The sequence below is a fragment of the Bos indicus genome, chromosome 20, assembly GCF_029378745.1.
Source record: "Bos indicus isolate NIAB-ARS_2022 breed Sahiwal x Tharparkar chromosome 20, NIAB-ARS_B.indTharparkar_mat_pri_1.0, whole genome shotgun sequence".
NCBI classification, from domain to species: Eukaryota; Metazoa; Chordata; class Mammalia; order Artiodactyla; family Bovidae; genus Bos; species Bos indicus.
The window spans coordinates 18446052-18471747 of NC_091779.1; the positions used below are offsets into that span (position 1 = coordinate 18446052).

Here is a 25696-nt window from a genome sequence, read left to right on the forward strand (position 1 = left end):
CTCACCACAGCAAAGATTTGAAATGGTGGACCAGTGTTACAGCTCTGTAACAGCTCAGAGTTTTATTCCACAAGCAAAATACACCCTAGAGGCATGAGTATGGGCCAGCCCCAAAGGAGAGGCCTCAATCTGTCTTGGCTTCCTCTTTTTATACGTTTTGTCTCCTCCCCCCTGAGCCTGCCCTATGCAAATTGGGCTAGCCGAGAAAGGGGTTGTGTTTGTTTCGCCTGAAGTTCTCACTCTGTTCTCCATATTTTCTTTTGTTCCTTTTTTGTGGGCTTTTCTCTTTCTTTGTCTTTTAGCCACTGCCATTTTGGACTCCTTTTTCCTATTCTAACTACCTAACAGAAGCAACTCAAGTGTCCCTCAAAGGATGAATGGGTAAGCAAACTGTGGCATATACATGCAATGGAATATTATTCAGCCTTAAAAAGGAAGACTTCTTAAGACTTCGCTGGTGGGGAAGTGGTTAAGACTCTGTGCTTCCAATGCAAAGGGTATGAGTTTCATCTGTGGTTGGAGAAGTAAAATTGAACTAAGATCCCACATGCCATGCAGTGCAGTTGGGGGCGGGGGGAAGAAGGAAATTCTGTAGGCATGTTACAACTTTAAAGACATTTGATGAGTAAAATAAGCCAGACACAAAAAGACAAATACTGCGTGATTCCACTTATATGAGGTACATAGAGTAGTCAACTTCATAGAGATGGAAGTAGAGGTGGTTGCCAGGGGCTGGGGGAAGAGAGGAGCAGGGAGTTTAATGGGTACAGAGTTTCAATTTCACCAGAATTAGTTCTGGAGACTGGTTCCACAACAATGAGAATGTACTTAATACTACTTGAACCGTAGACTTGAAAATGGTTAAGATGGTAACGTTATGTTGCTCCTTCCTCTTTGCATTACTATGTCAATCAGATTTGCTGTCAGTTCTGCTAGCATTGTAGAAAGAGTTGGAAAGCTTAAAAAAAAATTTAGAGCATCTCCACATGCCTCACAAATTATACATAGTTTTAAGGAATCATTCAGGTTATTCTCTGAACTCTCAGTGCTTCATTTATGAGGGCAAAAAGGCAGATCCTTTGAAGTAAGGAAATGGTGACATTCAGCCCTGTGCTCAGACACTTCCCTCCCTAACCCTCTCACCCATCTTTTCCTCCTCCTAGCAAAACAGTCAAACAAGTTTCCAGCTGTTATCCTTTTCTTTCCCTTCCTCCAGAGACCTCTACCCTGCCTTGTAGGCTTTTAGAGCATGTTTGTTTATTGGCTTTGTGTATCTGTGTGTTCCTAAACTCCCACCATTATCAACTCCAATTTCACTTCTGTGTTTCCCTTCTCAAATAAAAGAGGAATTTCTGTTTTCCCTTATCAAAGAAAAAAGGGGAACAGATAGAGTAGGGGCTGCATCCAGGGTTGGATTGGGCTCAAGGAGGAGCTCAATAACTCGATTTCTTATTGTCTGTCGAAATCTTTAAAATGGGCCACAAAATGGGCATATGCTGCTGTTGCTGCTGCTAAGTCACTTCAGTCGTGTCCGACTCTGTGCGACCCCATAGACGGCAGCCCACCAGGCTCTGCCGTCCCTGGGATTCTCCAGGCAAGAACACTGGAGTGGGTTGCCATTACCTTCTCCAATGCATGAAAGTGAAAAGTGAAAGTGAAGTCGCTCAGTCGTGTCCGACTCTTTGTGACCCCATGGACTGCAGCCCACCAGGCATGTGCTAGGTTTAGGGAAAGGGAGTGCCAGTGAGGTTTCACAGCTACCACCCTGGTACATGTTACTTGTCAGCTCTCTGTGCATGATTGCAAAGAGCCTCTCAGCTGGAGTGCTGATGTGTGCCCTTGACTCAGCCAGTCTTTTTTGCATTTGTCAATATTCATTTTAAAATATAGATCAAATATTGTCTCTTTCCTGCTTGAGCCCTTCAATGGCTTTCAGTTACCTGGAAGATAAAAAGTGAAACCCTGAACATGCTTTCAAGGTCCTGCAGAGTCAGCATCTGCCCAGCTGACCAGCTACCCTACAGCTCCTTACCCTAGCCGGGTCATTAAAAAAAGACCCTGATGCTGGGAAAGATTGAAGGCTGGAGGAGAAGGGGGCAACAGAGGATGAGATGGTTGGATGGCATCACCAACTCGATGAACATGAGTTTGAGCAAACTCCAGGAAACAGTGAAGGACGGGAAAGCGTGGCGTGCTACAGTCCATGGGGCTGCCAACAGTAGAACAAAACTTAGCGACTAAACAACAACAATGACTGAACAAAGATTTCAGCATTTTTTTGGTTTCTCAGATATTCCGAGTTCCTCTCTTTATCTCTAGATAAAGAGATAAAGTCTGGAAACTGCTAGATCCACTACTCCCTTACTGCCCCGAACACACACAAAATCCTCTTTCCTTTGAACTGAGTAACTCCTATTTTTTTGTCTTTTTTTTTTTTTTTTCTGTATCACACCATGTGGGATCTTAGTTCTGCAACTAGTGGTGGAACCCACGCCCCCTGCAGTGGAAGCAGAGTCTTAACCATTGGACGGCTGGGGAAGTCCCTCATTTCCTATTTTAAGGGAAACTTTCCCGACCCAGAATATATCAGACTCCCTGATGTATGCCTAGAGCTCAGTGTGCCTATTTTTTAGAACACTTACAGTGTTTTTAATTAAATGTTTATATAATCTTCTGATTCATATGTGCTTTTTTCACTAGATTGTAACTGCAGGAAGGCCATGACTCTGTTTGTCTTGCTTCAAATTTTAATCCTGGGTTCTTAGCACAGTGTAAGTATTCGAAAAATATCCGTTGACTCAATATATTAATGTAATGATAAGTTGTGAGCCTATTCTATATTACACTGGGTCAGGCATTGAGGGGTAGAGGGGTTAATAATAGCACCTATTTTTAACCTGCATGAGTTTAGAACAAACCTGGAAATAGACGCAAGATTCAGGCAGACAAAGATAAAAAAAATTTCATTGTTTGTATCAAAGAGAAAAGGCATAATAAATACCATTTCGAATTAAAGGCAATAGGTGCTCCTTGGAGAAATGGTCAACTCCGGGTCTGGAGAAGCAAATATATCTGATGAGCTTAAAATATCTTGTAGCAGAAAATAAAGACACCATTTAAAAACTAATGGGGACATATGGAAACAATACAAGAGCTGGTTTCAAAAAGACAATGACAGTAATGGGTCATAATTCATTAAATAAACAAGGAATCCATGAGTTCATAATTAAATCACTCTGTGGAGGTGGAACCCAGGCATCAGGAGTTTTTGAAGCTCCTCAGGTGATTCCAATGTTCAGACAAGCTTGAGAACTGCTGCTGTAAGAAGTCTCTCCTTGGAGAAATATGATTAGGTAAGGAATAAGTATTCAGTGTCAACGTTAGTCAGGGAATGCCCCCAGGTTGTGATAGGATGCAAGCTCAGAAGGAACAAAAGCTCCTAGAGGCTTCAGAAAATAAAGATCGAAAGCCCCTCCTCACAGCCTTTCAGCTCCTACCCAACTGTAGTGTCTGTCCTTGGCCACAGTATTCCAGAACTTTCTCATTAGTTCTAGTAGCTATTTTATGGCCCTCATAGAATTTTCTACGTAGGTTATCAAGTTGTCTGTAAGTAAAGATGGTTTTACTCTCTAAGTCATGGTCCCCAACCTCAATGAGTTCTCAATCTAAGGTGAAAAAACTTACATACATATAATAATTGTAATACAATTAAGTAGAACCATACAGATAACAGTGAAATTATTTAGAAGGAAATATCTGGAGTTGGTTGAAGTTATCGGAAAGGCAGCTAAAAAACTGAGAGAATCATCAAGAACAACAACAAAAAAGTGATGGACAAAGGAAGGACTGCTGAATTATCCAAAATGATTGCAGTGACTTGTTAGAGGAAATGCTTCTCGGCATTTTACCTAGAAAGATCCAGCTACTGTTGGGGAAATGCTAATTAAGTCTCTTGTATTAAAGCTGACTTTGGAAATTAAACAACAAAGTCATACATCTTCTGTTCCATTGATCTGCATCTATCCATTCAACAGTGTCACAAGCTCTTGTTTCTATGTACATAATAAACCTCTTTCCACTTGTTAAAAAAAAGAAAAAAGATGGTTTTATTTTTTCCAATTTGGATGCTTTTTCCTTTTCTTCCCTCATTGTGCTAGCTAGAACCTCCAGTACAGTGTTGGATAGAAATGGTAAGAGCAGACATCTTTGTCTTGTTCCTGATCTTAGAGAGCAAGTATTTGGTCTTTCATCAGGTATGACATTACCTGAGGATTTTCATAGATTGTTATTAAGTTGAGGAAGCTCCCTTGTATTCTCTAGTTCGTTGAGAGCTTTTTTTAAAACTCAGAAATGGATATTGTCAAACACTTTTTCAATTTTTTTCTTTTCTCTTATCTTAAATAAACCCTTTTAAAAATAGAAATTACACACATAACAAGAGTAGAGAGAACAGGAATAAAGAACTCTCATGTACTCATTATCCAGCTTGTTAGAAATGGAAATTTTCAGGCCCCAGGAAAGTTCTACAGAATTAGGAACTTTTGGGGGTTAGACACAGTAATCTGCATTTTCACAAGTCCTCCAGGTGATTCTGATCCATGCCCTTAAGGACTGAGTCTTTTAAAAGATAACTATCATACAATACAGTTTTAAACTCTAATTCTCGATTATCTTCAAATATCTCTTCAATATTCCATCTTCCAATTGTCCCACAATTGTATTTAAACATTTTTAGTTTAAAAAATTTTTAAAGTAGGTTGAATTATGATCTAAATAATACCCACATGCTGTGATTAGTTTCATTTGTCTCAGATGTCTTATGGGTTCTCCCTCTACTCTCCACCTACCTTCTTCCTTGTAATTGCAAATAGCTGGTCACTCACAGATTCTCCCATGTTCCAAATATTACCAGTTGCAACCCCACACCTCATTATTTTTCCATCCTCTGCATTTCCTGAAAATCAGTAACTGCGTGATAGAAAATGAGGTATGGTCAGGTTCAGTTTCAATTTGGGGGGCAAGAATCCTTAGCAGATGAAGCTGTGGTCCTTATCGCTAAAACTTGATTCTAACTATTTGCCCTGCAGCTCTGTAGCTATCCCAGGTTCTGCCTCAAACCTCCTGTCTCATTTGAGGTATACCTCCCCTGTTCCCATCTCCTTGGGCTCTGTACTTTTCCAGGCTCAGTTGAGAAATCTGACTCTCCTTACAACCTTTGTCTAACATTTCTTTAGGATATTTCTGATAACTTTATCATCATGCAAAGATGAACATGTAAGAAGCATTTTTTCCTAGAATGCTGCCCAGGTCCTCTGGCAGAGCCCAACTCCAGACCTCAGCTGGTCTGATGGAGAGAATCAGATAATAATGGCATACCTGTGTTCACTCCTCTGGTCCCCCTACGCCCCAAAGAAGCTACTTTCAGGAGAGGAGTTAGCCTGGCATCTGTGTTTTAAATAAGTCTCCAGGGTTCTGGTATGTAGATGAGATGGAGGTCACTTCACAAGGAAACTGAGGAGCTTCTCTCCCTTCTAATTCCTCACTGGAGCTGAAATCAAAGCACTGCCCTGCCGTTAATTCCAGGAGCCCCCCAATTAGAGAGTTTTCAGAGACAGCTAAATAAGGAAATGTAGTCAAGAGGGTTTGAATGTCTAGAAGGCCTCTCTTTAATTTTAAATGAAAGGGGAAAACCCACAAAAATCCACAAATGGTATATCTGGTCAAGCTGTAAGCTGAATGCTGTGTGCACTTGTCCACGAAATAAAATCCTTTTGTCTCCTTCCCCTCCACTTTTTATAGCTGGCTTTTGAGTTACAATGTAGGTGGACTAAATTCTGGGTTATTTGTGAGTTAGCTCTTATTCCCCCTTTAGCTTTAGGGTAAACTCCTTGTTTCTTTTTTTCTTGCACAGTAGAAGATCTACACCAGTTATGTTTAGGCAGGTGGAGACTGGAGGTCGGCTCCAGCCCTGGTTAGGTTTTGTTTCTTGATCAGAGGGTTTTGTTTCTTGATCAGAGTGCTGGTTACAAAGATGTGGTCAGTCAGTGAAAATTCCCCAAGCCCTATATAGGTAATGTCCATGCGTTATAACCCAGTAAAAACTTGAAAGAATGAAAGGAAAAAGATCTGTGTTGGAAATCAACAAAAGAAAACCACAAAATATAAAGAAGTCATCAAAACAAAACGAAAGAGAAGTCATCAATAAGGATGAAATGCTTAAAATAACTCTTTTCTTTTTTATTCAAGCCAGTTTCAGTCACTTGGCTCTGAAAGAAAATAAGAGTGGCGGTGTTGTAGGCGAATACAATCACCACTGCTGCCTTTGTTAGTCCTTCAAGATAGCCCCGTACATACAGACACCCTGCCCCAAGCGCAGCTCACAGACCTTCCTTGTTCCCCAACTGCTTCTGCCTCCCAGTCTCATTTTCATTCTGCTCTGGCTCGGTGCTGCCGACCACTGTCCCACTTCTGCCTCTCTGGGCTCTTGCGTGTGTTTGTAGTCCATGGGCCTTGGCTCCCAGGACCCTCTGCTGCCCAGAGGGTCTTACCTCTGCCCCGGGCACCTTACTAACTACAAGATGTGGGTTGCAGTAGTGCTTTCTAAAAGTTCTGCACATGCTTGTCCTCCTCTACCTTTTTTTTCCTTTTTGTAAACTGAATTCTTTAGGGCTATACTAAGTATCTTTGCTACTTCAGGGAACATTTGTGATGAACCTTTTAAAAGTGCAGATCATTTTATCCTATCTTTAGATTTTTCTTAAAACTGAGCTTAGGGGCTATAAACTCCAATACTTTGGCCACCTGATGTGAAAAACTGACTCATTTGAAAAGCCCCCCAATGCTTGGAAAGATTGAAGGTGGGAGGAGAAGGGCACAACAGAGGATGAGATGGTTGGATGGCATCACTGACTCGATGGACAGGAGTTTGAGTAAGCTCTGGGAGTTGGTGATGAACAGGGAAGCCTGGCGTGCTGCAGTCCATGGGGTCACAAAGAGTCAAACATGATTGAGCAACTGAACTGAACTCAACTGGGGGTTATGGGGGTCAGGCAATTTATGTACTGTACCGATACTGGAATTTAACATTTCAAAATTTGTTTGCTACCTGAAAGTTCAATCACAGGTAATGATTGTAATTCTGCTGAGGTGAAAACTTGAATCTTGAGCCTTTGACAGTGAAATAGAGGGGGAAATCTTGGATGGAAGCCTGGAGTTCAAGCCTCTAGGGAGGGAACCAAGAGATTAGGATGATTCCCTAATTGAGCTAGCACTGGCTCAGGGCAGGCTGAGGAATCTCAGAAGATGAAATGCCAGGAGTGGGCAGACAAGCCTAGACTCAGAGGTGAAGCAGCAGATTTATGGGTCAGAGAAACTAGTCAGTCAGGGTAGTAAGCTAAAGGGCTGAGATGGGATAGTGAGGGCCTCTGTTCTCTCTATATTCTTCCTTCCTCAAAGTCCTCATTTATCTACAGGGCTTCAATTTCCCCAACTCTACCCTCCCCTCTTGAGCTAATATTTTCAACCATGGGTCATTTCTATTTGGATGTTTCACTATACAGGCTACATATCCAAATTCCAGCTTTTGGCATTTATGAAGAATAAGTCCACTGACTTGAGTAATTCTGAAATACGAGGATAGCATAATATTGTCCCCATAAGATACATAAACAAAAACAGTAGAGAATATCAAGGTCATATTGAACAGAAACTCATAGGGGTTGGCTGGGCTTATATTCAAGCTGGATGACATTCTCTTGCACACTAGCCTCTAAGGTGGGAGTTTTAAAGTTCTGCCTCATCAAAATTAGAAATATGTACATGGATCTTTGCAGCTGCTGATAAAGAGTCAAACCCATCAACCACCTATGCCATCTAGGTACCTAGGATTTTAAACAAGCTACCTTGGAGATTCTCATCTCCAGGATCTTCCTCCTGTAATTCATCCTACGTTTCTTGGACAAACCAATGTCTGTTAAAAAAATTTTTTTTTTTTCCCATCAGTATACTTTCCTGGATTTAGAGAATTATACTTAGCTATAGCAAAACAGAAGCATGGCTATGACATTCCAGAAACTGAACTTGTGTGCAAATGTAAGAATACATTCAGCTAGATCCTTGCTAAAGATTTTCAGGTGCTAACTCCAGACTCTAATGGCATGATTGTGAGGTGGCAGGAAATGTGTGTGCATGTGTGTGTGTGTTTATGCATGTGCTTATAATACAAGGCATGGAGTATGGATTGTATCTTCCCAGATTCAAAAGGGAGAAACAAATATGGATAATCCTTTAACAGTAAGAACTAACAGAGTAGTAGTTTCAGAAGCAAATTGTATAGGTTACATTGAAAATATAAAAGTTAGCTATTATACTGTAGAGTACATACATATAAGAAATACACTTATAGATAAAGTGAACTGAATTGACCTCAGGAGATAAATAACTGAAGGTTAGTTTCATTTGCTCATTCATTTATTCATTCAACAAATATTTGTGGAAAGTCATTGTGTGACAAACACTGTACCAATCATGTTTATTTACTTTTCCTACTAGTGTATTGCTACAGTATCCCTAATTGCTTTTCCTGCTTCCATGCCTCACCTGCACCCATTCCAGTCTATTATCTACACAATGGCCAGAGTGATGCTTTAAAAACCCTGCTTAAGATCTTGACACACTGAAAACTTTCTAATATATTTTCAAAAATTCAGAGTAAAGTCCAAATCCTATAGCCCATAATGTAGCCTCAAAAGCCCTGTTTCCATTCTGTATCTAGCTGCAATGAATGAATAAATATAAATCCTCTATTTCTCTGGGGCATTTATTTTTAAAATGCTGAAATAAAAATATTATTCAACAGTTTCAAAGAAATAGTGTGGTTTTATGTTTTCCATATATTTTTGTCCTTTCTTTTTCACCATACCCAAAAGAACATGATGTTCCTGTAGGTGAATAAGGTTAATGCAAGCTTTGGGGGAAGATTTCCTAATAGAACAGTGACAGTATAGACCAATAAGCATGGAAATCAAGTCACTGATATGACAATTCTAAGAACCTTGGCAAATAGTGTTGATGGGCTAAATGCCAACAAATACAACTGAAGATAGCTGCCGTACAATCCGAAAGGCTCAAGTTGAATGTAAGCACTGACTTGGGTTTCAACAGAGGAGTTCTTTTGAAATGACCCATCCAGCTGGCTGGGAGAACTTTCAGGCAGCAGCAGGCCTGCATGTAGCAGTCAGGAATTCCTGGGGCATTACTGAGAAACACAGCCTCCAAACCCACAAAATACCTGAGGCCTATGTTGCTTTTGCTCAACAGCTTGGAATTTCTTAATGTCAGTGACAAGTCAGGTGTGAAGTCAGCATATGATCTGAATGGCTTATAAAGAGCTGGGGCAAGAAAATTCCCAGCAGGGGAATGGTGCAGAGACTATGAAGTTTGAATGGAAAGAGGACTGTGCCTGGAACATAGTCAGAAAGGTAGAAAGCAATTTAGGGCAGAGAGAGGGTGAGAAATCTCCCAGTTGATGATGCTGAGAGACTGGTAGATAATCAGTCTTTATGTAGTTTGAATTTAAACTACATTTACAAAGACTGTGGCCTTATACATAGATCATCGGGAGATATATCTTTCCAGAAAAAGGAACTGTCTTGTCTTTTGCTCATGATGGACTCTTGGGAAAATGCTCAAGAAGCAGGGCATGATGTTTTTTTTTTATCAGATCCCAAGTCCACCTCTATGACAAGTGACGACAGTTTCCAGATGGACAAGACCCTGAAATCCTTTTTCCCTTCTGTCTCTTGTGCCCCATTGGTGTTCCTTCTACGGAGGCTTCGGAAGCGGACCTAGTGGTTAATAATTCTCCTGCTAATGCAGGTAGTTGTAAAAATGTGGGTTCAATCCCAGGGTTGGGAAGATCCCCTGGAGCATGGCATGGCAACCCACTCCAGTATTCTTGCCTGGAGAAACCCATGGGCAGAAGAGCCTGGTGAGCTTCCGTCCTTAGGGTCACAAAGAGTGGGACACTACTGAAGCGACTTAGCACGCTCTACGGGGTTTAGAAGTCAAAAAAACCCCACAAAGTTCTAATAAGATTGGAAGTAAAAAAGTATCTTTATTGCTTTTTTTTTTCTGATTACAAAAGTAATACATATGTACTATTTTAGGAATTTTGGGGGTTTTCTAAAATGCAGCAGCTGCTGCTACTGCTGCTAAGTCGCTTCAGTCGTGTCCGATTCTGTGCGACCCCATAGACGGCAGCCCACGAGGCTCCCCGGTCCCTGGGATTCTCCAGGCAAGAACACTGGAGTGGGTTGCCATTTCCTTCTCCAATGCATGAAAATGAAAAATGAAAGTGAAGTCGCTCAGTCGTGTCCGACTCTTAGCGACCCCATGGACTGCAGCCTATCAGGCTCCTCCCTCCATCCATGGTATTTTCCAGGCAAGAGTACTGGAATGGGGTGCCATTGCCTTCTCCGAAAATGCAGCTAATACATATCTAATTCAGGAAATGGAAGAAGGGTATTAATAGAGCATGGGCATCTGATCCCTGCCTTGTCTCTTTCTCATTATATCTTATCCAGAATGATCGCTGAGGGGACCAGATTTGAACTTTGAATTCGACTGGTAGGTAGAGAATGACCTCAATTGTCCTTTGAACAGTTGCAAATCAGATCATGAAGTCCTAGGGGGAAAATCCTGAGAAACAAAAAACACCTCACAGCCCTGCGGCACAGGACTGAAAATTTCGGTTAGACTCAAAAAAAAAAAAAAAAAAAAAAAACCCAAAGAACTCAAGTTCCTGGGAAAGAGTACGCTACCAAAAGAACAACAAAGGAAGCTGAATGGGGCTCTTCTTCAGCTCTTTATTGTTCTTTCACGCTGTCAACACTCCCGGTGGCCAAGTGCTCTTATCTAGTTTTCACACGTCCCTCCACTTGAAGAGGCTGTCCACTCGCTCCCTTTCACTACCCACTTCTCCCAATCTTAGCCGCAACCTCTAGATTCAACCGCGCACTTGAAACGGTGTACACGGATTTGTCTATCCAGCCCGGCCGGGTTTCGGTCTCTGAAATACACAAGTTCAGAGCGACCCCTCTGTGGAGACACCTTGCGTGCGCGCAGGCTGGGCAGGCGTGGGCACCGACTCGAACAGAGTTGGTTTCAAGCTTGTGGTTCGCTCCTCCGCCGGAGGTTCGGAAGGAGCCGCCCACCGCCCCCTCCCTGGGGCTCCGACAGCCCCGCCCCGCAGTTCCCGTCACGTGCCGCCGCGCCGCCCAATCAGCGCCTGCAGCGCGTGGGCTCGGGATTCAAACTGCGGCGCTTGGGACTCGGGGATCGGCGCTGGTCGCCGCCGTGGCGTGCGGGCCCATGGAGCACCGCATCGTGGGGCCCGGGCCATACCGGGCCACCAGGCTGGTGAGTGTGTGTGCGGGGGTCTGGGCGAAGCGAGTCCCCGGCCTGCGGGCCGACCGCTGACTCTTCAGTGCTCGCTTCTCCAGAGCTAGTCCGGCCGAGTTCTGGAGGCGGGGCGTGTTTCAGCCTGTGAGGCCAAATTCTAGATGCTTAAAGGCTAGCCCGGTCGCGGGCCCAGCCTGTCGAGGGTGGGCGCAGCTTGGATCCCGAGACGGTGGCTGGGTTCTCGCCAGTGAACGGCGACTCCGGGTTTAAAGCGCCCGGAAGAGCACGAAGGCACCCTCCTCCCCTTTCCTGGTCCTCCGGAACCCTACGTCCCCCGCCGGGAAAGGAAAGACCGTCAGTCCGTCATTTTCGGGCCACCCGCCGCCCGTTACGGGCAGGGCGTGTCATCCTGAGTGTCACTTGTGGTTGACACTTGAGGCTCTTTTGCAACGGTACCCTAAACAGAGGTGGATCTCTCTGGCCACGTTTCCGGCTCCTGATGTTTCTTTTTCTATCAGCACCCACCTAAATGAAGGGGAAGGGTGGGCCCGGACGGATGATTTGAAAGAGCCTTTACAGCTTCCCTGATGGCTCAGACGGTAAAGCGTCTGCCTGCAATGCGGGAGGCCCAGGTTCGATCCCTGGGTTGGAAAGATCCCCTGGCGAAGGAAATGGCAACCCACTCCAGTACTCTTGCCTGGAACATCCCATGGACAGAGGAGCCTGATGGGCTACAGTCCATGGGGTCTCAAAGAGTCGGACACGACTGAGCGACTTCACTTTCTTTCAGACCCCAGTGGTCCAGGGTGCTGCCTTTTTTTCCTGGGAGAAGAGCGTTGTTAATCAGAGTTCTGAGGCATACTTGATTTCTTTGTGACCTGAAGCAAGTGATTATAGCAATTTCATAATGGAATAAGTGGAGATAATTTGGTCATGTCCAGGGTCGGTTTTAGACGACTTTTTATGAAAGCTTAAAGGTGATTTCGGAGGAAGAGACTGCACTCCTTGGTCTGTCACCACTTCTGGCCACAGCTAACTTGAGAATTAGGCTCATTGTTCCTTGCACCCCTAAGCAATATCCAGGAAAAGATAACAGGATGGAAGATGTTATTGCCCTCATTTATGCAAATAATCCACTTCAGACACCCATAATGATGTTTTAAAAATTTGTTAATTTTTTAATTGATGGATAATTGCTTTACAGGATTTTATTGTTTTCTGTCAAACATCGACATGAATCAGCCATAGGTATACATATGACCCATAATGATTTATTCATTTAAAAAATTCATATAAATTTAGGTTTTCCTTTGGGCTAGTCTCTAAGAGGTATGGATGCTGGTGACAGGGGACAAGTAGAGTTTTTTAAAATAGTGTTTTCTTATCAAGTTCCATTTCACAGTGCCTCTACCACTTGGACGGAGAAGACAATGGCACCCCACTCCAGTACTCTTGCCTGGAAAAATACCATGGACGGAGGACCCTGGTGGGCCGCTGTCCATGGGGTCGCTAAGAATCGGACACGAATGAGTGACTTCACTTTCACTTTTCACTTTCATGCACTGGAGAAGGAAATGGCAACCCACTCCAGTGTTCTTGCCTGGAGAATCCCAGGGACGGGGGAGCCTGGTGGGCTGCCGTCTATGGGGTCGCACAGAGTCGGACTTGACTGAAGCGACTTAGCAGCAGCAGCAGCAGCAGCAGCAGCTACCACTTGGAACCATCTGGGGTCAAGGCTATTGGTCGGTCCATCTTTAGGGATGAGATACAGATTGTGCTTTATCAGGGACATTCAAAAACTTGACTCTCTTTGGGACTGCCCTGGCTGTCCCGTGGTTAAGACGTTTCCATCCAATGCAGGGGCTGTGGGTTTGATCCCTGGTCAGGGAGCTAAGAGCGCACATGCCTTAGGTGCCCCCCCATCCCCGTCCCCGCAAAAAGGAAAAAGAACAACACCCTACACCCTCCAAACAAAAAAACGTAAAGCAGAATCAACGTTGTGACAAATTCAATAAAGACTTTAAAAATGGCTCACATCAAAAAAGATCTTAAAAAACAAAAAAAGCAAAAAAGCTTACTCTCCTTTGTGGAGGGAAAGTAATATTCTCCTACTGCAGAAAGAGAAGAGGACAATGGTGGATGAGATGGTTGAATGGCATCACGGATTCAATGGACATGAACTTGGGCAAACTCCCAGAGATGGTGAGGGACAGGGAAGCCTGGTGCGCTGCAGTCCATGTGAGTTGGCGACTGAACAACTGCCAATTTATTCACTGCACAGGGGAAACAGATGCTGGATCTTGGGGTGACTTGTTCCCCTTCTTCCAGCTTTAGACTAAAAAAATAAATTACATGATAATTGAAACTTTTAAAATCTCATATTCACAGAATTGTATGAAGTAACTCTGTAGATGGAGCCTGCCTATGTGAAAGACACTCTTGATTCTGAGTCACATTAAAGTATTATCAAAAGAATTTATGAAGAAAAGTACTCTGTTCTTCAGAAGTTTCAGTTCCCAAGAAGCGATTTTCAAGTCACATTTAGCCAAGACTGATCAAGTTAAACAGGAAACTAAATTATGTGAATAATTGATGAAACACCTCAGTTTCACCAGAATTTGCTAAGTATCAGTTAGTTCTCGACTTTATTCTGTTTGAGAATCTTGAACTTAAACTCAGATTTTTGAAAACACAGAAAGTGATAGGCTTTTTTTTTTAAGTGAGAATTCCTGATTTATTGGTGATCTCTGTAGTCATTACAGGTACCCCCCCCCCCCCCCCCCCATTGTAAAGTCTCTAAGTGTTATCAGCTTTTATCAGTTGAATCAGCTAGCCCCCTTTCTCTGCCTCGGCTCTGCTTACCTCCCTGGTTCCCAGTTTACCATTTCCATCTTCTCCCACCATCACACTCAACCCAATCTTCAGAAAAGCTTGGGAAAAACCTCGTGGTACTCAGTGAGTGGGCCTTTGCTTTCTCCTTTCACGGCTCACTATACTTTCTCAAACCATGTACAGCTCCATTTTCTAAGGTACCAAAGTCTTATCTGAAAATAACATTTTACGGACTAGGTAAATGTCTATGCCCAAAATCAAATGACAGACTCTGTAAGTCAATTCATGGTGAATATGGACGCTAATTAGCAATTTACTCATCTTCACTGAAATAACTTTCATTTTTGTAATCCATGTATTAAATAGTTCTGTAAACCTTAGTTAACAAGAAATGATGAGAAAGAAAATTGATTTTTCTGAAAACAGCATAAATCTACCAATCTACTCTTTGAACTTAATTCTGAGTTGTATCTTCTGATGTAACAGGTAAACTTTAAAAGACTTATAGGCGTCATTGACTCTGAGAGTTTGAATGGGCTCTAAAGATCCCAGTTCTCTCATTTTGTTGTTTTTGTTTAGTTGCCAAGTTGTGTCCAGCTCTTTTCGACCCCATAGACTGCAACACACTGGGCTCCCTTGTCCTTCACTGTCTCCTGGAGTTTGATGCAATATTGTTCTTTACAGCGTTGGACTTTACTTTCGCCATCAGACACATCCACAACTGAGCATCATTTCTGCTTTGGCCCAGCACTTTCATTCTTTCTGGAGCTATTAGTAATTGCTCCCTGCTCTTCCCCAGGGGGACACCTTCTGACCTGGGAGAGCTCCTCTTCTGGTGTCATATATTTTGTCTTTTTTTGTACTGTTCATGGGGTTTTTGGGGCAAGAATACTGGAGTGATTTGCCATCCCTTCCTCCAGGGGACCACATTTTGTCAGAACTCTTCACTTTGACCTGTCTGTCTTGGATGGCCTTGCACAGCATAGCTTGTAGCTTCATTAAGTAATGCAAGCCCCCTCGCCACAACAAGGCTGTGATCTGTGAAGGGGACTCTCATTTTATTTAGGCCTAAAGTGGTGAACTGACATGGTCAAGTTCACACTGCCAGTGTGTGGCAAGTACACCTATATCTAGCACTTGTTTATCTCTGAAGTCCCTGGCCAGTGCTGTATTATAACTCCACTATCATAATATTTTTGATTCTAAGAAGAAATGGAATAATGTTCAAGAGAAAAAAGTAGGAAGCACATTTCAATATTCAGAAAACTAAGATCATGGCATCCGGTCGCATCACTTCATGGCAAATAGATGGGGAAACAATGAAAACAGTGAGAGACTTTATTTTCTTGGGCTCCAAAATCACTGCAGATGGTGACTGCAGCCATGAAATTAAAAGACGCTTGCTCCTTGGGAGAGAGGCTATGACCAACTTGGACAGCATATTAAAAAGCAGAGACATTACTTTGCCAACAAAGGTCTGTCTAGTCAAAGCTATGGTTTTTCTAGTAGTCATGTATGAATGTGAGAGTTGGATATAAAGAAAGCTGAGCACCGAAGAATTGATGCTTTTGAGCTGTGGTGTTGGAGAAGACTCTTGAGAGTCCCTTGGACTGCAAGGAGATCAAACCAGTCCATCCTAAAGAAAATCAGTCCTGAATATTCATTGGAAGGACTGATACTGAAACTGAAACTCCAATACTTTGACCACCTGATGCAAAGAACTGACTTATTGGAAAAGACCCTGTTGCCGGGAAGGATTGGAGAAGGCAATGGCACCCCACTCCAGTACTCTTGCTTGGAAAATCCCATGGAGGGAGGAGCCTGGTAGGCTGCAGTCCATGGGGTCGCTAAGAGTCGGACAGGACTGAGCGACTTCACTTTCACTTTTCACTTTCATGCATTGGAGAAGGAAATGGCAACCCACTTCAGTATTCTTGCCTGGAGAATCCCAGGGACAGTGGAGCCTGGTTGGCTGCCGTCTGTGGGGTCGCACAGAGTCAGACACTACTGAAGCGACTTAGCAGCAGCAGCAGCAGCAGCTGGGAAAGATTGAAGGTGGGAGGAGAAGGGGACGACAGAGGATGAGATTGTTGGATGGCATCACTGAATTGATGGACAGGAGTTTGAGTAAGCTCTGGGAGTTGGTGATGGAGAGGGGAGCCTGGCGTGCTGCAGTCCATGGAGTCACAAAGAGCTGGACACGACTGAGTGACTGAACTGATTGACTTCAACACTCAGTGTTGTGTTTTGTAATTTGACTCGTGTTGAGAAGCAAAAAACAGTTATCAATTACATTTTATCTGTGTTATTCATCTATGTTACTGCATGAAGCAATAGTTTGTTTATTCTCATTACAGTATTCTGTTGCATGAATTTGTTTATTCTTATGTTGATGGACATTTGGGTTTTTAATTAATTAAGTAAGAATGTAATTAAGTAAGAATAGTGCTATTTTGAACAGTGTGGCTTTTGGTTAACATACTTCTGCGGAATATATATACACGCTTAAGAATGGAATTTCTGGGTTATACAGTGTGCACATAATTTCTGGTTGCTTCATGTTCTGATTAGCACTTAGTATTGCCCGTCTTTTTCATTTTAGTCATTCTGTAGGCATGTATATTATTGCATTGGGGATTTATTGCATTTCACTGCTAATTCATGAGATTGAACATCTCTGCATATACTATGGTAAATTTGGAGATTCTTTTATGTGAAGTGCCTGTTTAAGTGTTTTTTTCATTTTTCTATTGAATGCCCTTTCTTGAGTTGAATTTTTCATTTTGTCTTAGAAATTCTGGTTATATGTTATCTTACTCTACAGATTGCATTTGTTTTGTGTGTGGTTTTAAGAGTTTAAAAAAGTTTAAATCTGGACCAACTTAATTTGAAGCATGGCTTATAGTGTCAAATGAAGTAGAAAAATTGATATGCAGAGGGCATAAAGATGTTTGAATTTGGCCAGGAGGAAGACATGATTGAGAATCAGAGTAGAATTAAATTGCATGAAGTTAGGAGGTGGTTTAATAAAAATAGGAAAAGGGAAAGACCAGTTAGGCGTTTGCGTGTTGAGTACCTGCCTGTGTCCTGTGCTGCACGTCCAGGGAGCATGTGTGAATAGACCGACCCGACCTGGGCCCTTGACGCACGTGGTGCTGTGTACTCAGGGACGGTTACTGTGCTTGAGAGAGGCTAGCGATCAAAGGGAGAAGAGGAATCGACCACAGGTGCAGAGGTGACTGGGCAGCGGAGAGTATAAAGAGAAATTCGGAAGACGAGGAAAACGAGGTTACGGTGTTGGGCGAAATAAAAAGAATATGTTGAGCTCAGAACTATCGTTGAAAGAAAAAGGAAGGACTGATTTCAGTAGGAAGGTAGGTAAAAAATAAGATGCAGAGTCTGTAAATTAATAGACTTGAAAGAGGAGCATGAAAGAAGAGAGAATGGTCCTAAGAGTAAGACTGAATTTTCGGAACTTGTAGGACTGGTGGGATGACGGGTCCTAAGGAAATGGAGTAATTATGTAGGAAGAACATCACATGTGAACATTTCATTTAATTTTGGGATGGCTGATAATGGCGTGGATATCTAGATTAAAATTTTTTTTTTTTTCTTTTTTAAATTTGGCTGCATCATGTGGCATGTGGAATCTTAGTTCCCTGACCAGGGATCAAACCCTTGGCCCCTGTATGGGAAGCTTGCTTGTATTGGAATAGGAAAGTATTGTGCAGAATTTTTAAACATGCTTTGACACCAGGTACTGTATAAAGTTACCTTAACATTTAAAGGTCGTAAATAGGAAAAAAAAAAACTTCGACTGCTTCTCTTATTAAGGCAGTCTTTTAAATGGAAAAACACCATTTGTTGTCCTAAATATTTGGGATGCAGTAACCTTTTAAAAAATTCACTAAATGCTTTCCTCTGTTTTTGCCCCAAGTGGAATGAAACAGTTGAACTTTTTCGCGCCAAGATGCCATTACGGAAACATCGCTGTCGTTTCAAAAGTTACGAGCATTGCTTCACAGCGACTGAAGCTGTGGATTGGCTACACGAGCTGCTGAGGCGCAGCCAAAACTTTGGCCCCGAAGTGACCCGCAAACAAACGGTCCAACTGCTAAAAAAATTCCTGAAGAACCACGTTATTGAAGACATCAAGGGAAAATGGGGCCAGGAAGACTTTGAGGACAACCGTCACTTGTACAGGTAACGGCATGTCAGCTCTGATGGGGAGGAGCATGGGGAGCATGCATAGATCTGGTCAGTCTGATGAAATTCCTCCTGTGAGAGAACTTGCCTTGTCCCCGGGAGGGATGCTTGTATTTGTGATTTGCAGGGTGGAGAACTGCATCTGTTGCTATGAGAAAACTGATTGTGCTTGTTCTTGGCTTCATAGAGCACCCGTTAAGTAGTCTTTTGTTGCAGTGGTTTTCAGTAATGGAACCTTTTCGTGCCTTCCGTAACCTGGAAGGATGGCTATAGTAGCAGAGTGTCTCTCCTGGGGAATCTGAAAGGGTGAAACAGTAGCTCTGGCTTGCACCTTTCTGAGCAGCGTGAGGGTGTGTGTTCAGGGGGTTAGTGGCAGAGGTGTCTCGTCTTCAAGTAGAGCTCAGGCTTATCATGAAGAATTGTGCTGGAATTTCCCCATGTCTCAGATTAACTCTGCAGTGCATGGCTGCTCCCCGCCACGTTTCAGTGCTCTTCTGTGATTGCTTACTTACTATGCAATAATCTGAGGGCAAGGATGTCCCTCTGTTGACACTGCCCTTCTCATTGCACGCTAGGCTGGTTTATTCCTGGAGGTGGAAAGGGCCTGCTTGAGACTCAGGAAATGGGGGAATACTTAAAGAAGAATGAAAAGAGGAATCGTTGAGTTATCTACAGAGAGGGCTACCAGAACACCAAGAACCTGTGAGGGATTAAAGGAAGAAATGAAGATGACAAGCCCTTAATATTTGCTGTTGTTTATTCCAATAGAAGAATAAGGAATGCTCTTACAGCACTTCAGCGAGGCATTTTGGGGCCACTGGGACACCTGGCCTTGAGCAGAGAAAATGTGACTGTTCCCTACCTAAGTCATGTCTTTGGTTCCTTTGGGACTAGCTGCTGAGGAAGGCTGTGGAGCAAGTGGAGGGTGGTCAGCTGCACTCAGGCTAACACCAGACAGTGGTGTATGTTTAGGATCTAACTTCCTCATGGAGTTTCATCAACAGTCTCCTCCTCTAGGCATCAGGATTGTCAGCTGGGCAATTAGTTGTCTCTCTACTTGGCAGTTATTTCTGGCTTGCTGATCCAACTTTTAATTAGAATCTTGGGTGATATTAGCCTGTTCTGAGACCATAGTGCTTATTAGTATCAGGCAGTGGAGACTCTAGCCCTGGTTCCACATGACACACTTCATTGGGAATGCTTAAGTGGTTGTTTCTCTTGGGAAGCTATAATTGCTTGTACCCCATCAAGAGGTAGCTCACACTTCTAGGAAGTTGTCTGGAGGAGTAACTTAGAGTGTTTTATTGTGACCTTAGATTGGGTACCATCCATTGAGTCCCATGAGGCTTTCAGAGATGCCAGGCGAGTAAAACAGGAGTCTGTTCCAGGAGCCAGCCCCCGAGTAGTGACTGTCAGAGCGTGTCTCACCTCAGTATGAAGACTTAATCGTTTGTCCTTTAAAAAATAAAGTGCACAGATAGATTACATTCACCCATGAAATAATGGGTTTTTTTACCCAGTTTCTCATAAAATACTTGTGAGTTGTAAAGGGAGTAGTACCTCTTTCATTATCTACCACTTGAAGATGCATAGCTTTCTGTTTTTCTAGTGTTAAGTCCTGTATATTAACAACTGGTGTTTGATGTTCTCAGATTAATTGGGGATGAAGTCTATTTAGACATTCAATGGTTTGTTAAGGGACCCGTGCCCTGAGTTGAGAGTCAGCTCACTCAGGAGTGCAGAGGCACCTGTTGGCATGAGGCAGCTTCCAAGACTGAGCATACAGCTTGGGATGACATACTGGCTCGCCAGCGCCCCGGGGAGGACTGGGGACAGGCTGCCGTCCCTGCTCAGTGCCCACCTGCTCCTTGAGGTCGAATAGTACCACTGCCAAACCACAATGAGTGCCCTTGAGCGACATCAGGAGCTCGAGGCATATTAGATTTGAAAAATAGGTGAAGAATCTATAAGGTAAATGCCTACAATGCTTTGTGGAGGAGGAGCCTCTGTAAATAGTGTCGAAGTCGGAGTGGGCAGCTCAGAGTTCTTACTGGAAAGAAAGGAGCTAGCATTGTGGAGTGCCTGTGACGGACCAGAGCCACTGCATAGTCATCCTTTACCTCAGCACCTGCAGATGTCTCTTATCTAATCTTAAAAATAAGGAAATTAATGAGACCAAAGGTACCAGCTTGTCCACAGTCACTCAGGTGGTAGGAAAAGAGAATTTGGACTGAGGGCTCTGCGTCTGAGGCCTGTGTTCTTGCGGTGTGCCCGACTGCCTCCATTTCCACAGCATGAGGTTGACTAGCTTGTTAACTAATTTAAGGACTGAATGAGAAAACAGAATAGTAAACAAGAAAAAAATAGTCGGTGTAGTCAACATGTGTTCATATAGTCACAGAATTCCAGGAATGTGTTAAGTACTATGTAATACATACTGAATGATCAACTGTCTTCTCAAATAGACGAGGTAGGGTGAACATAATCAGCTGAAATACTTATGTAAATGTAGGGATGGGTGGTTGCCTGGGCCTCGGTTACAGAAAGGCATAGGCAGACAAAGCAACATGAAATATAAAGACTCTTATTTTTTGAAGACAGAAATTACACACACACACAGAATTTTATAACAGAAATGATGAGTTATGTTTTTATTTTCTACTGTATTAAATCTTATTTCTAGTTTAAAAAATGTATTTATTGTGTGATTGCATTCACATGTGTTAACTATATTTTATTTTTCAAGAATCTAAGAATAATAGGAAATAGTGAATTAATATGAGAATGTTCCTAACAATCAGAGATATTGCAGAGAAAGGTCCAGAGCTATTTACTGAACCACTTCTTTGCTGTTGGTAACACGGATGACTAGAAAGAGTGGCTAGATTTGCTACCAGTGAAGACAATTACATCATAGTCATCGGGGTCATGATAGGGTCATCATCGTCCAGCCAGATGGATGCTATCATCTGTGTCTAACCAAGTTTGTGGCCCTCAACTTCAGATTAAAAGAACCTGCACTACCTTGTATTTTTACGAGAAATTTCAGTTTATGTAGCAGTTTCTCTTTATGATCTCATTTGATCTTTGTGACAACCCTGTGAAGTAGACAGAGTGGATATTTCATCTTCAGAGAACCAGACACTTGTCTCTCTGAAGCATCTAAATAGAACACCAGGAAATTCCATGCTGATCCCTGAATCACCCATTTATGTATGTGAACAGATAGTCACGTGGGATTATTTGAACCTAATGCCAACAGCAACGCCAAAGCCAACAAAGGTGCGTCTAGTCAAAGCAATGATTTTTCCAGCAGTCATGTATGGATGTGAGAGTTGGACCATAAACAGGGCTGAGCACCGAAGAATTGATGCTTTTGAACTGTGGTGTTGGAGAAGACTCTTGAGAGTCCCTCTGACTGCAGGGAGATCCAAGCTGTCAATCCTAAAGGATATCAGTCCTGAATATTCATCGGAAGGACTGATACTGAAGCTCCAATACTTTGGCCACCTGATGTAAAGAACTGACTCCTTAGAAAAGACCCTGATGCTGGGAAAGATTGAAGGCAGGAGGAGAAGGGGACGACAGAGAATGAGATGATTGGATGGCATCACCGACTCGATGCACGTGAGTTTGAGCAAGCTCCAGGAGATGGTGATGGACAGGGAAGTCTGGCATGCTGTAGTCCATGGGGTCGAAAAGAATCGGACACGACTGAGTGACTGAACTGAATGTAGTGGATTATATAAAAATAGAAGTATATACTGTTTGGTTGTTTGGACTATTTAATAAGAAGAGCTATTGGTCTATTTGGTTGGTCTATTTCAGATTTTTAGCGGGATAGGTCCTTGATCTGGAGCCTCTACCTGGCCCTTGCCCTGCTCTTGTTACCAGTGCTAGCTCTGGAATGCAGTTGTAACTGGATGCTCATGGTTTACAGAGAGGAATTCACTAGTTCCAGTGTAGTGTGTGCGAGCTAATGTGTTGTTTAGTTGCTAAGTTGTGTCTAACTCTTTGCGACCCCATGGTCTATAGCCCAGCAGGCTTCTCTGTCAATGGGATTTCCCAGGCAGAAATACTGGAGTGGGTTGCCATTTCCTTCAGGGGATCTGCCTGACGCAGGGATTGAACCCTCGTCTCCTGCATTGGCAGGTAGTTCTTTACCACAGAGCCACCAGAGAAACTCTGATCTAACGTGTAGGGAACCATTTTCTTCTTCTACGTATTCCTGTTCCTTTTTTCTTCGTCCTTCTGCTTCTGTCTCTTTATATGTATCATCTCATGTTCCCAATTCTTTCCCCTTTTCTTTTTCTTCTACTTAGTTTCTCCTTTTCTTTCTGTCTTTTCTCTTATATTAGCTTTTTTATTTTTTCTGGCTTATTTCCAACATGTTTATTTTAATTTGAACCTAAAATTTGTCATGTAGATTTTGTCAGGTTTCTTGAATATAAGTTTCACAGTTCTTAATGTAAAAAACAGGAATCGTGCTCCATAGTTTGAAAACTTACCCTATAAACCCCAGTAATGAAGACTGGTATTGGTGAAGGGGTAGATGGATGCTTGGATCAGTGGAATAGAATCGAGTCCAGAAACACACTTAAGAATATGGCCAATTGACTTTTGATGAAAATATAAAAGCTCCTTTAAAGGAAGAGATCAGTCTTTTTGGCGAATGACATTGGAAGTATTGGAAGGCAACTGTGCTCGCCACTATACCACCGGCAGTCACAACATTGGAACAATTAAACATCTGTTCATCTACATGCAAAAAAATGAAGCTCCACCTAAACCTCATTTTTTTATACAAAAATTTATTCAAAGTGAATTATAGATTTCAGTGTAAAACTATGAAAATTTTAAAAAAACAGGAGAAAATCTTTATACCCAAGAGTCAGACAAGGAGCTTTTAGACATGACATCAAACGTATGATTTATAAAAGCAAAAACATGATAAATTGGACTTCGTCAAAATTAAAAACTTTTGCTGTGTGAAAGGCGCTAGTGAGACGATGAGAAGACTAGCGACTGTTGGGGAGAAAATATTTGTAAACCACAAGTAAGTGGACTAATATCAAGAATATATAAAAAATTTGCAAAACTCAACTGTGAAAAAACAACTCAAAAAATAGATTTGAAAGGACACTTCATCATTAGAGCACTAGGGAAATGCAAATTAAAACCCTGGTGAGATACCTCTATATACCTAGTAGAATGGCTAAAATAAGAATACTGATGATGCCAGAATCTAGTGAGGGTGCAGAGCAATTGGAAATCTCATCCAGTGATGGTGGGAAGTCTAGGTTGGTTAACACTTTGAAAAACAAAGTCACTTTGAAAAACAATTTTTCAGTCTCTTTTCAAATTAAACATGTATTACTTACATATGACTCCATATTCTGCTCCAGAGCATTTACCCTAGAGAAATGAAAACTTATGTTCACACAAAAACTTGCATGTGAATGTTTATAGCTGCTCCACTGACTCAACTGTCCCTCCGTGGGTGAATGGATAAACACTGAACATCTGTATGGAATGCTGCTGTGTGTATGGGGTGCAGTGAGGGGTGTGACTATACAGTCAGAGCAGGAGAGAGGTTTTTGGTGAATAATGGAAATGTTTCCTAATTGGGATGGTGGTTACACAAGTGTCTGTTGATAGAGCAGTATACACATACACACACACAATGGAAAAAGTGATCAATTTTGCTATATGCCAATAACACGTTTAAAATACTGGAGATTTGAAAAGTTTCTATTTGTACCTCTAGTGAAAGAAATCCAAATGCTCCTGTGGTCCTGGAAAAAAGTCTTCATTGTTGCCATATGGACAGAGGAGCCTGGCGGGCTACATTCCTTGGGGTCACTAAAGAGTCCGACTTGACACGACTTAATGACTAAACAATAGCATCTTTTGAAGTGGGGGATAAGAACTTCAAGTTAATGGACTATTGGCTCCCTCTAGTGGACACCTTTTGTTCTTATAGTAAATTTCAAAATTGTGATTGTGGTTTTGTTTTTCTTTTCTTTTTATTCATTTCCTCAAGTCTTGTGTTCTTATCATGTGATGGCTAGATAAATTTTGTACCCTTCTTATGCATCAGTTTTTTCATCTATAAAATGACAGGACTGGGACTAGTTCTTAAAACGTTTATTTATTTTGGCTGTACTGGTCGCTGTTGCTGTGCACAGGCTTTCTTTGGTCACAGTGAGTGGAGGCTACTCCAGTTTTGGTGCGTGGGATTCTCACTGCTGTGGCTTCTCTTGTTGCAGAGTGTGGACTCTCGGGTGCACAGGCTTCAGTAGTTGGCACACGGACTCCGTTGGCACACGGACTCAGTTGCCCCACAGCGTGTGGGATCTTCCCAGTGTGTGTGTGTGTGTGCTCAGTTGTGTCCAACTCTTTGCAGCCCCATGGACTGTAGCATGCCAGGCTTCTCTGTCCATTGGATTTCCCTCAAGAATACTAGAGTGGGTTGCCATTTCTTACTCCAGGGGATCTTCCTGATCCAGGGATTGAACCCGCATCTCCTGCATTGGCAGGCAGATTCTTTATCAACTGTGCCACCAGGGAAGGCGATCTTCCCGGACCAGGGATCAAACTGGTGTTCCTTGCATTGCAAAGCAGATTCTTAATCACGGGATCATCAGGGAAGCCCCTGAACTAGATCTCTAAGGTCTTTTTCCATTCTAAACTTTCATCATTCCAAATATTGAGTACTTATCACAGGGGTTTTCCAAGGCTTAGGTGATGAAGAAGATAAGAAATAAATACAACATTCTTTTCCTCCTCAGTTTTGCAGTCTCTCTTAAGAGAGAGTATACATGTATGAAAAAGATAAGTGGTAGAACCAAGGCAGTATTGAGTTTAACCAAAAAATAAGAGGCACTGCACTTACAGTCCTTGGGTTAACATAGCTATTTTGTTTGACTAGCATTACTCCAGTACTTTTGCCTGGAAAATCCCATGGACAGAGGAGCCTTGTAGGCTGCAGTCCATGGGGTCGCTAGAGTCGGACACAACTGAGCGACTTCACTTTCACTTTTCACTTTCATGCATTGGAGAAGGAAAGGGCAACCCATTCCAGTGTTCTTGCCTGGAGAATCCCAGGGACGGGAGAGCCGGGTGGGCTGCCATCTATGGGGTCACACAGAGTCAGACACGACTGAAGCGACTTAGCAGCAGCAGCAGCAGCATTATGTTTTCAGTCATTGAAAATTTTTTTCTCATTTTTATTTTTCAATTTTGTGAAGGTAATGCA

The 25696-nt window shown here is 42.6% G+C and overlaps 1 protein-coding gene across 1 annotated transcript in view; it reads left to right on the forward strand.

Annotated features, from left to right (window-relative positions):
* The first annotated feature begins 11309 nt into the window (after positions 1 to 11309).
* DEPDC1B (DEP domain containing 1B) overlaps positions 11310 to 25696 on the forward strand; it is a 91773-nt gene continuing 77386 nt past the window's right edge. Inside the window, exons 1-2 of the mRNA XM_019982724.2 lie at positions 11310 to 11418; positions 18170 to 18435. Coding sequence (XP_019838283.2) covers positions 11371 to 11418; positions 18170 to 18435 — 314 coding nt within the window. The 5' untranslated portion in view covers positions 11310 to 11370. The remainder of the gene's footprint in view (positions 11419 to 18169; positions 18436 to 25696) is intronic.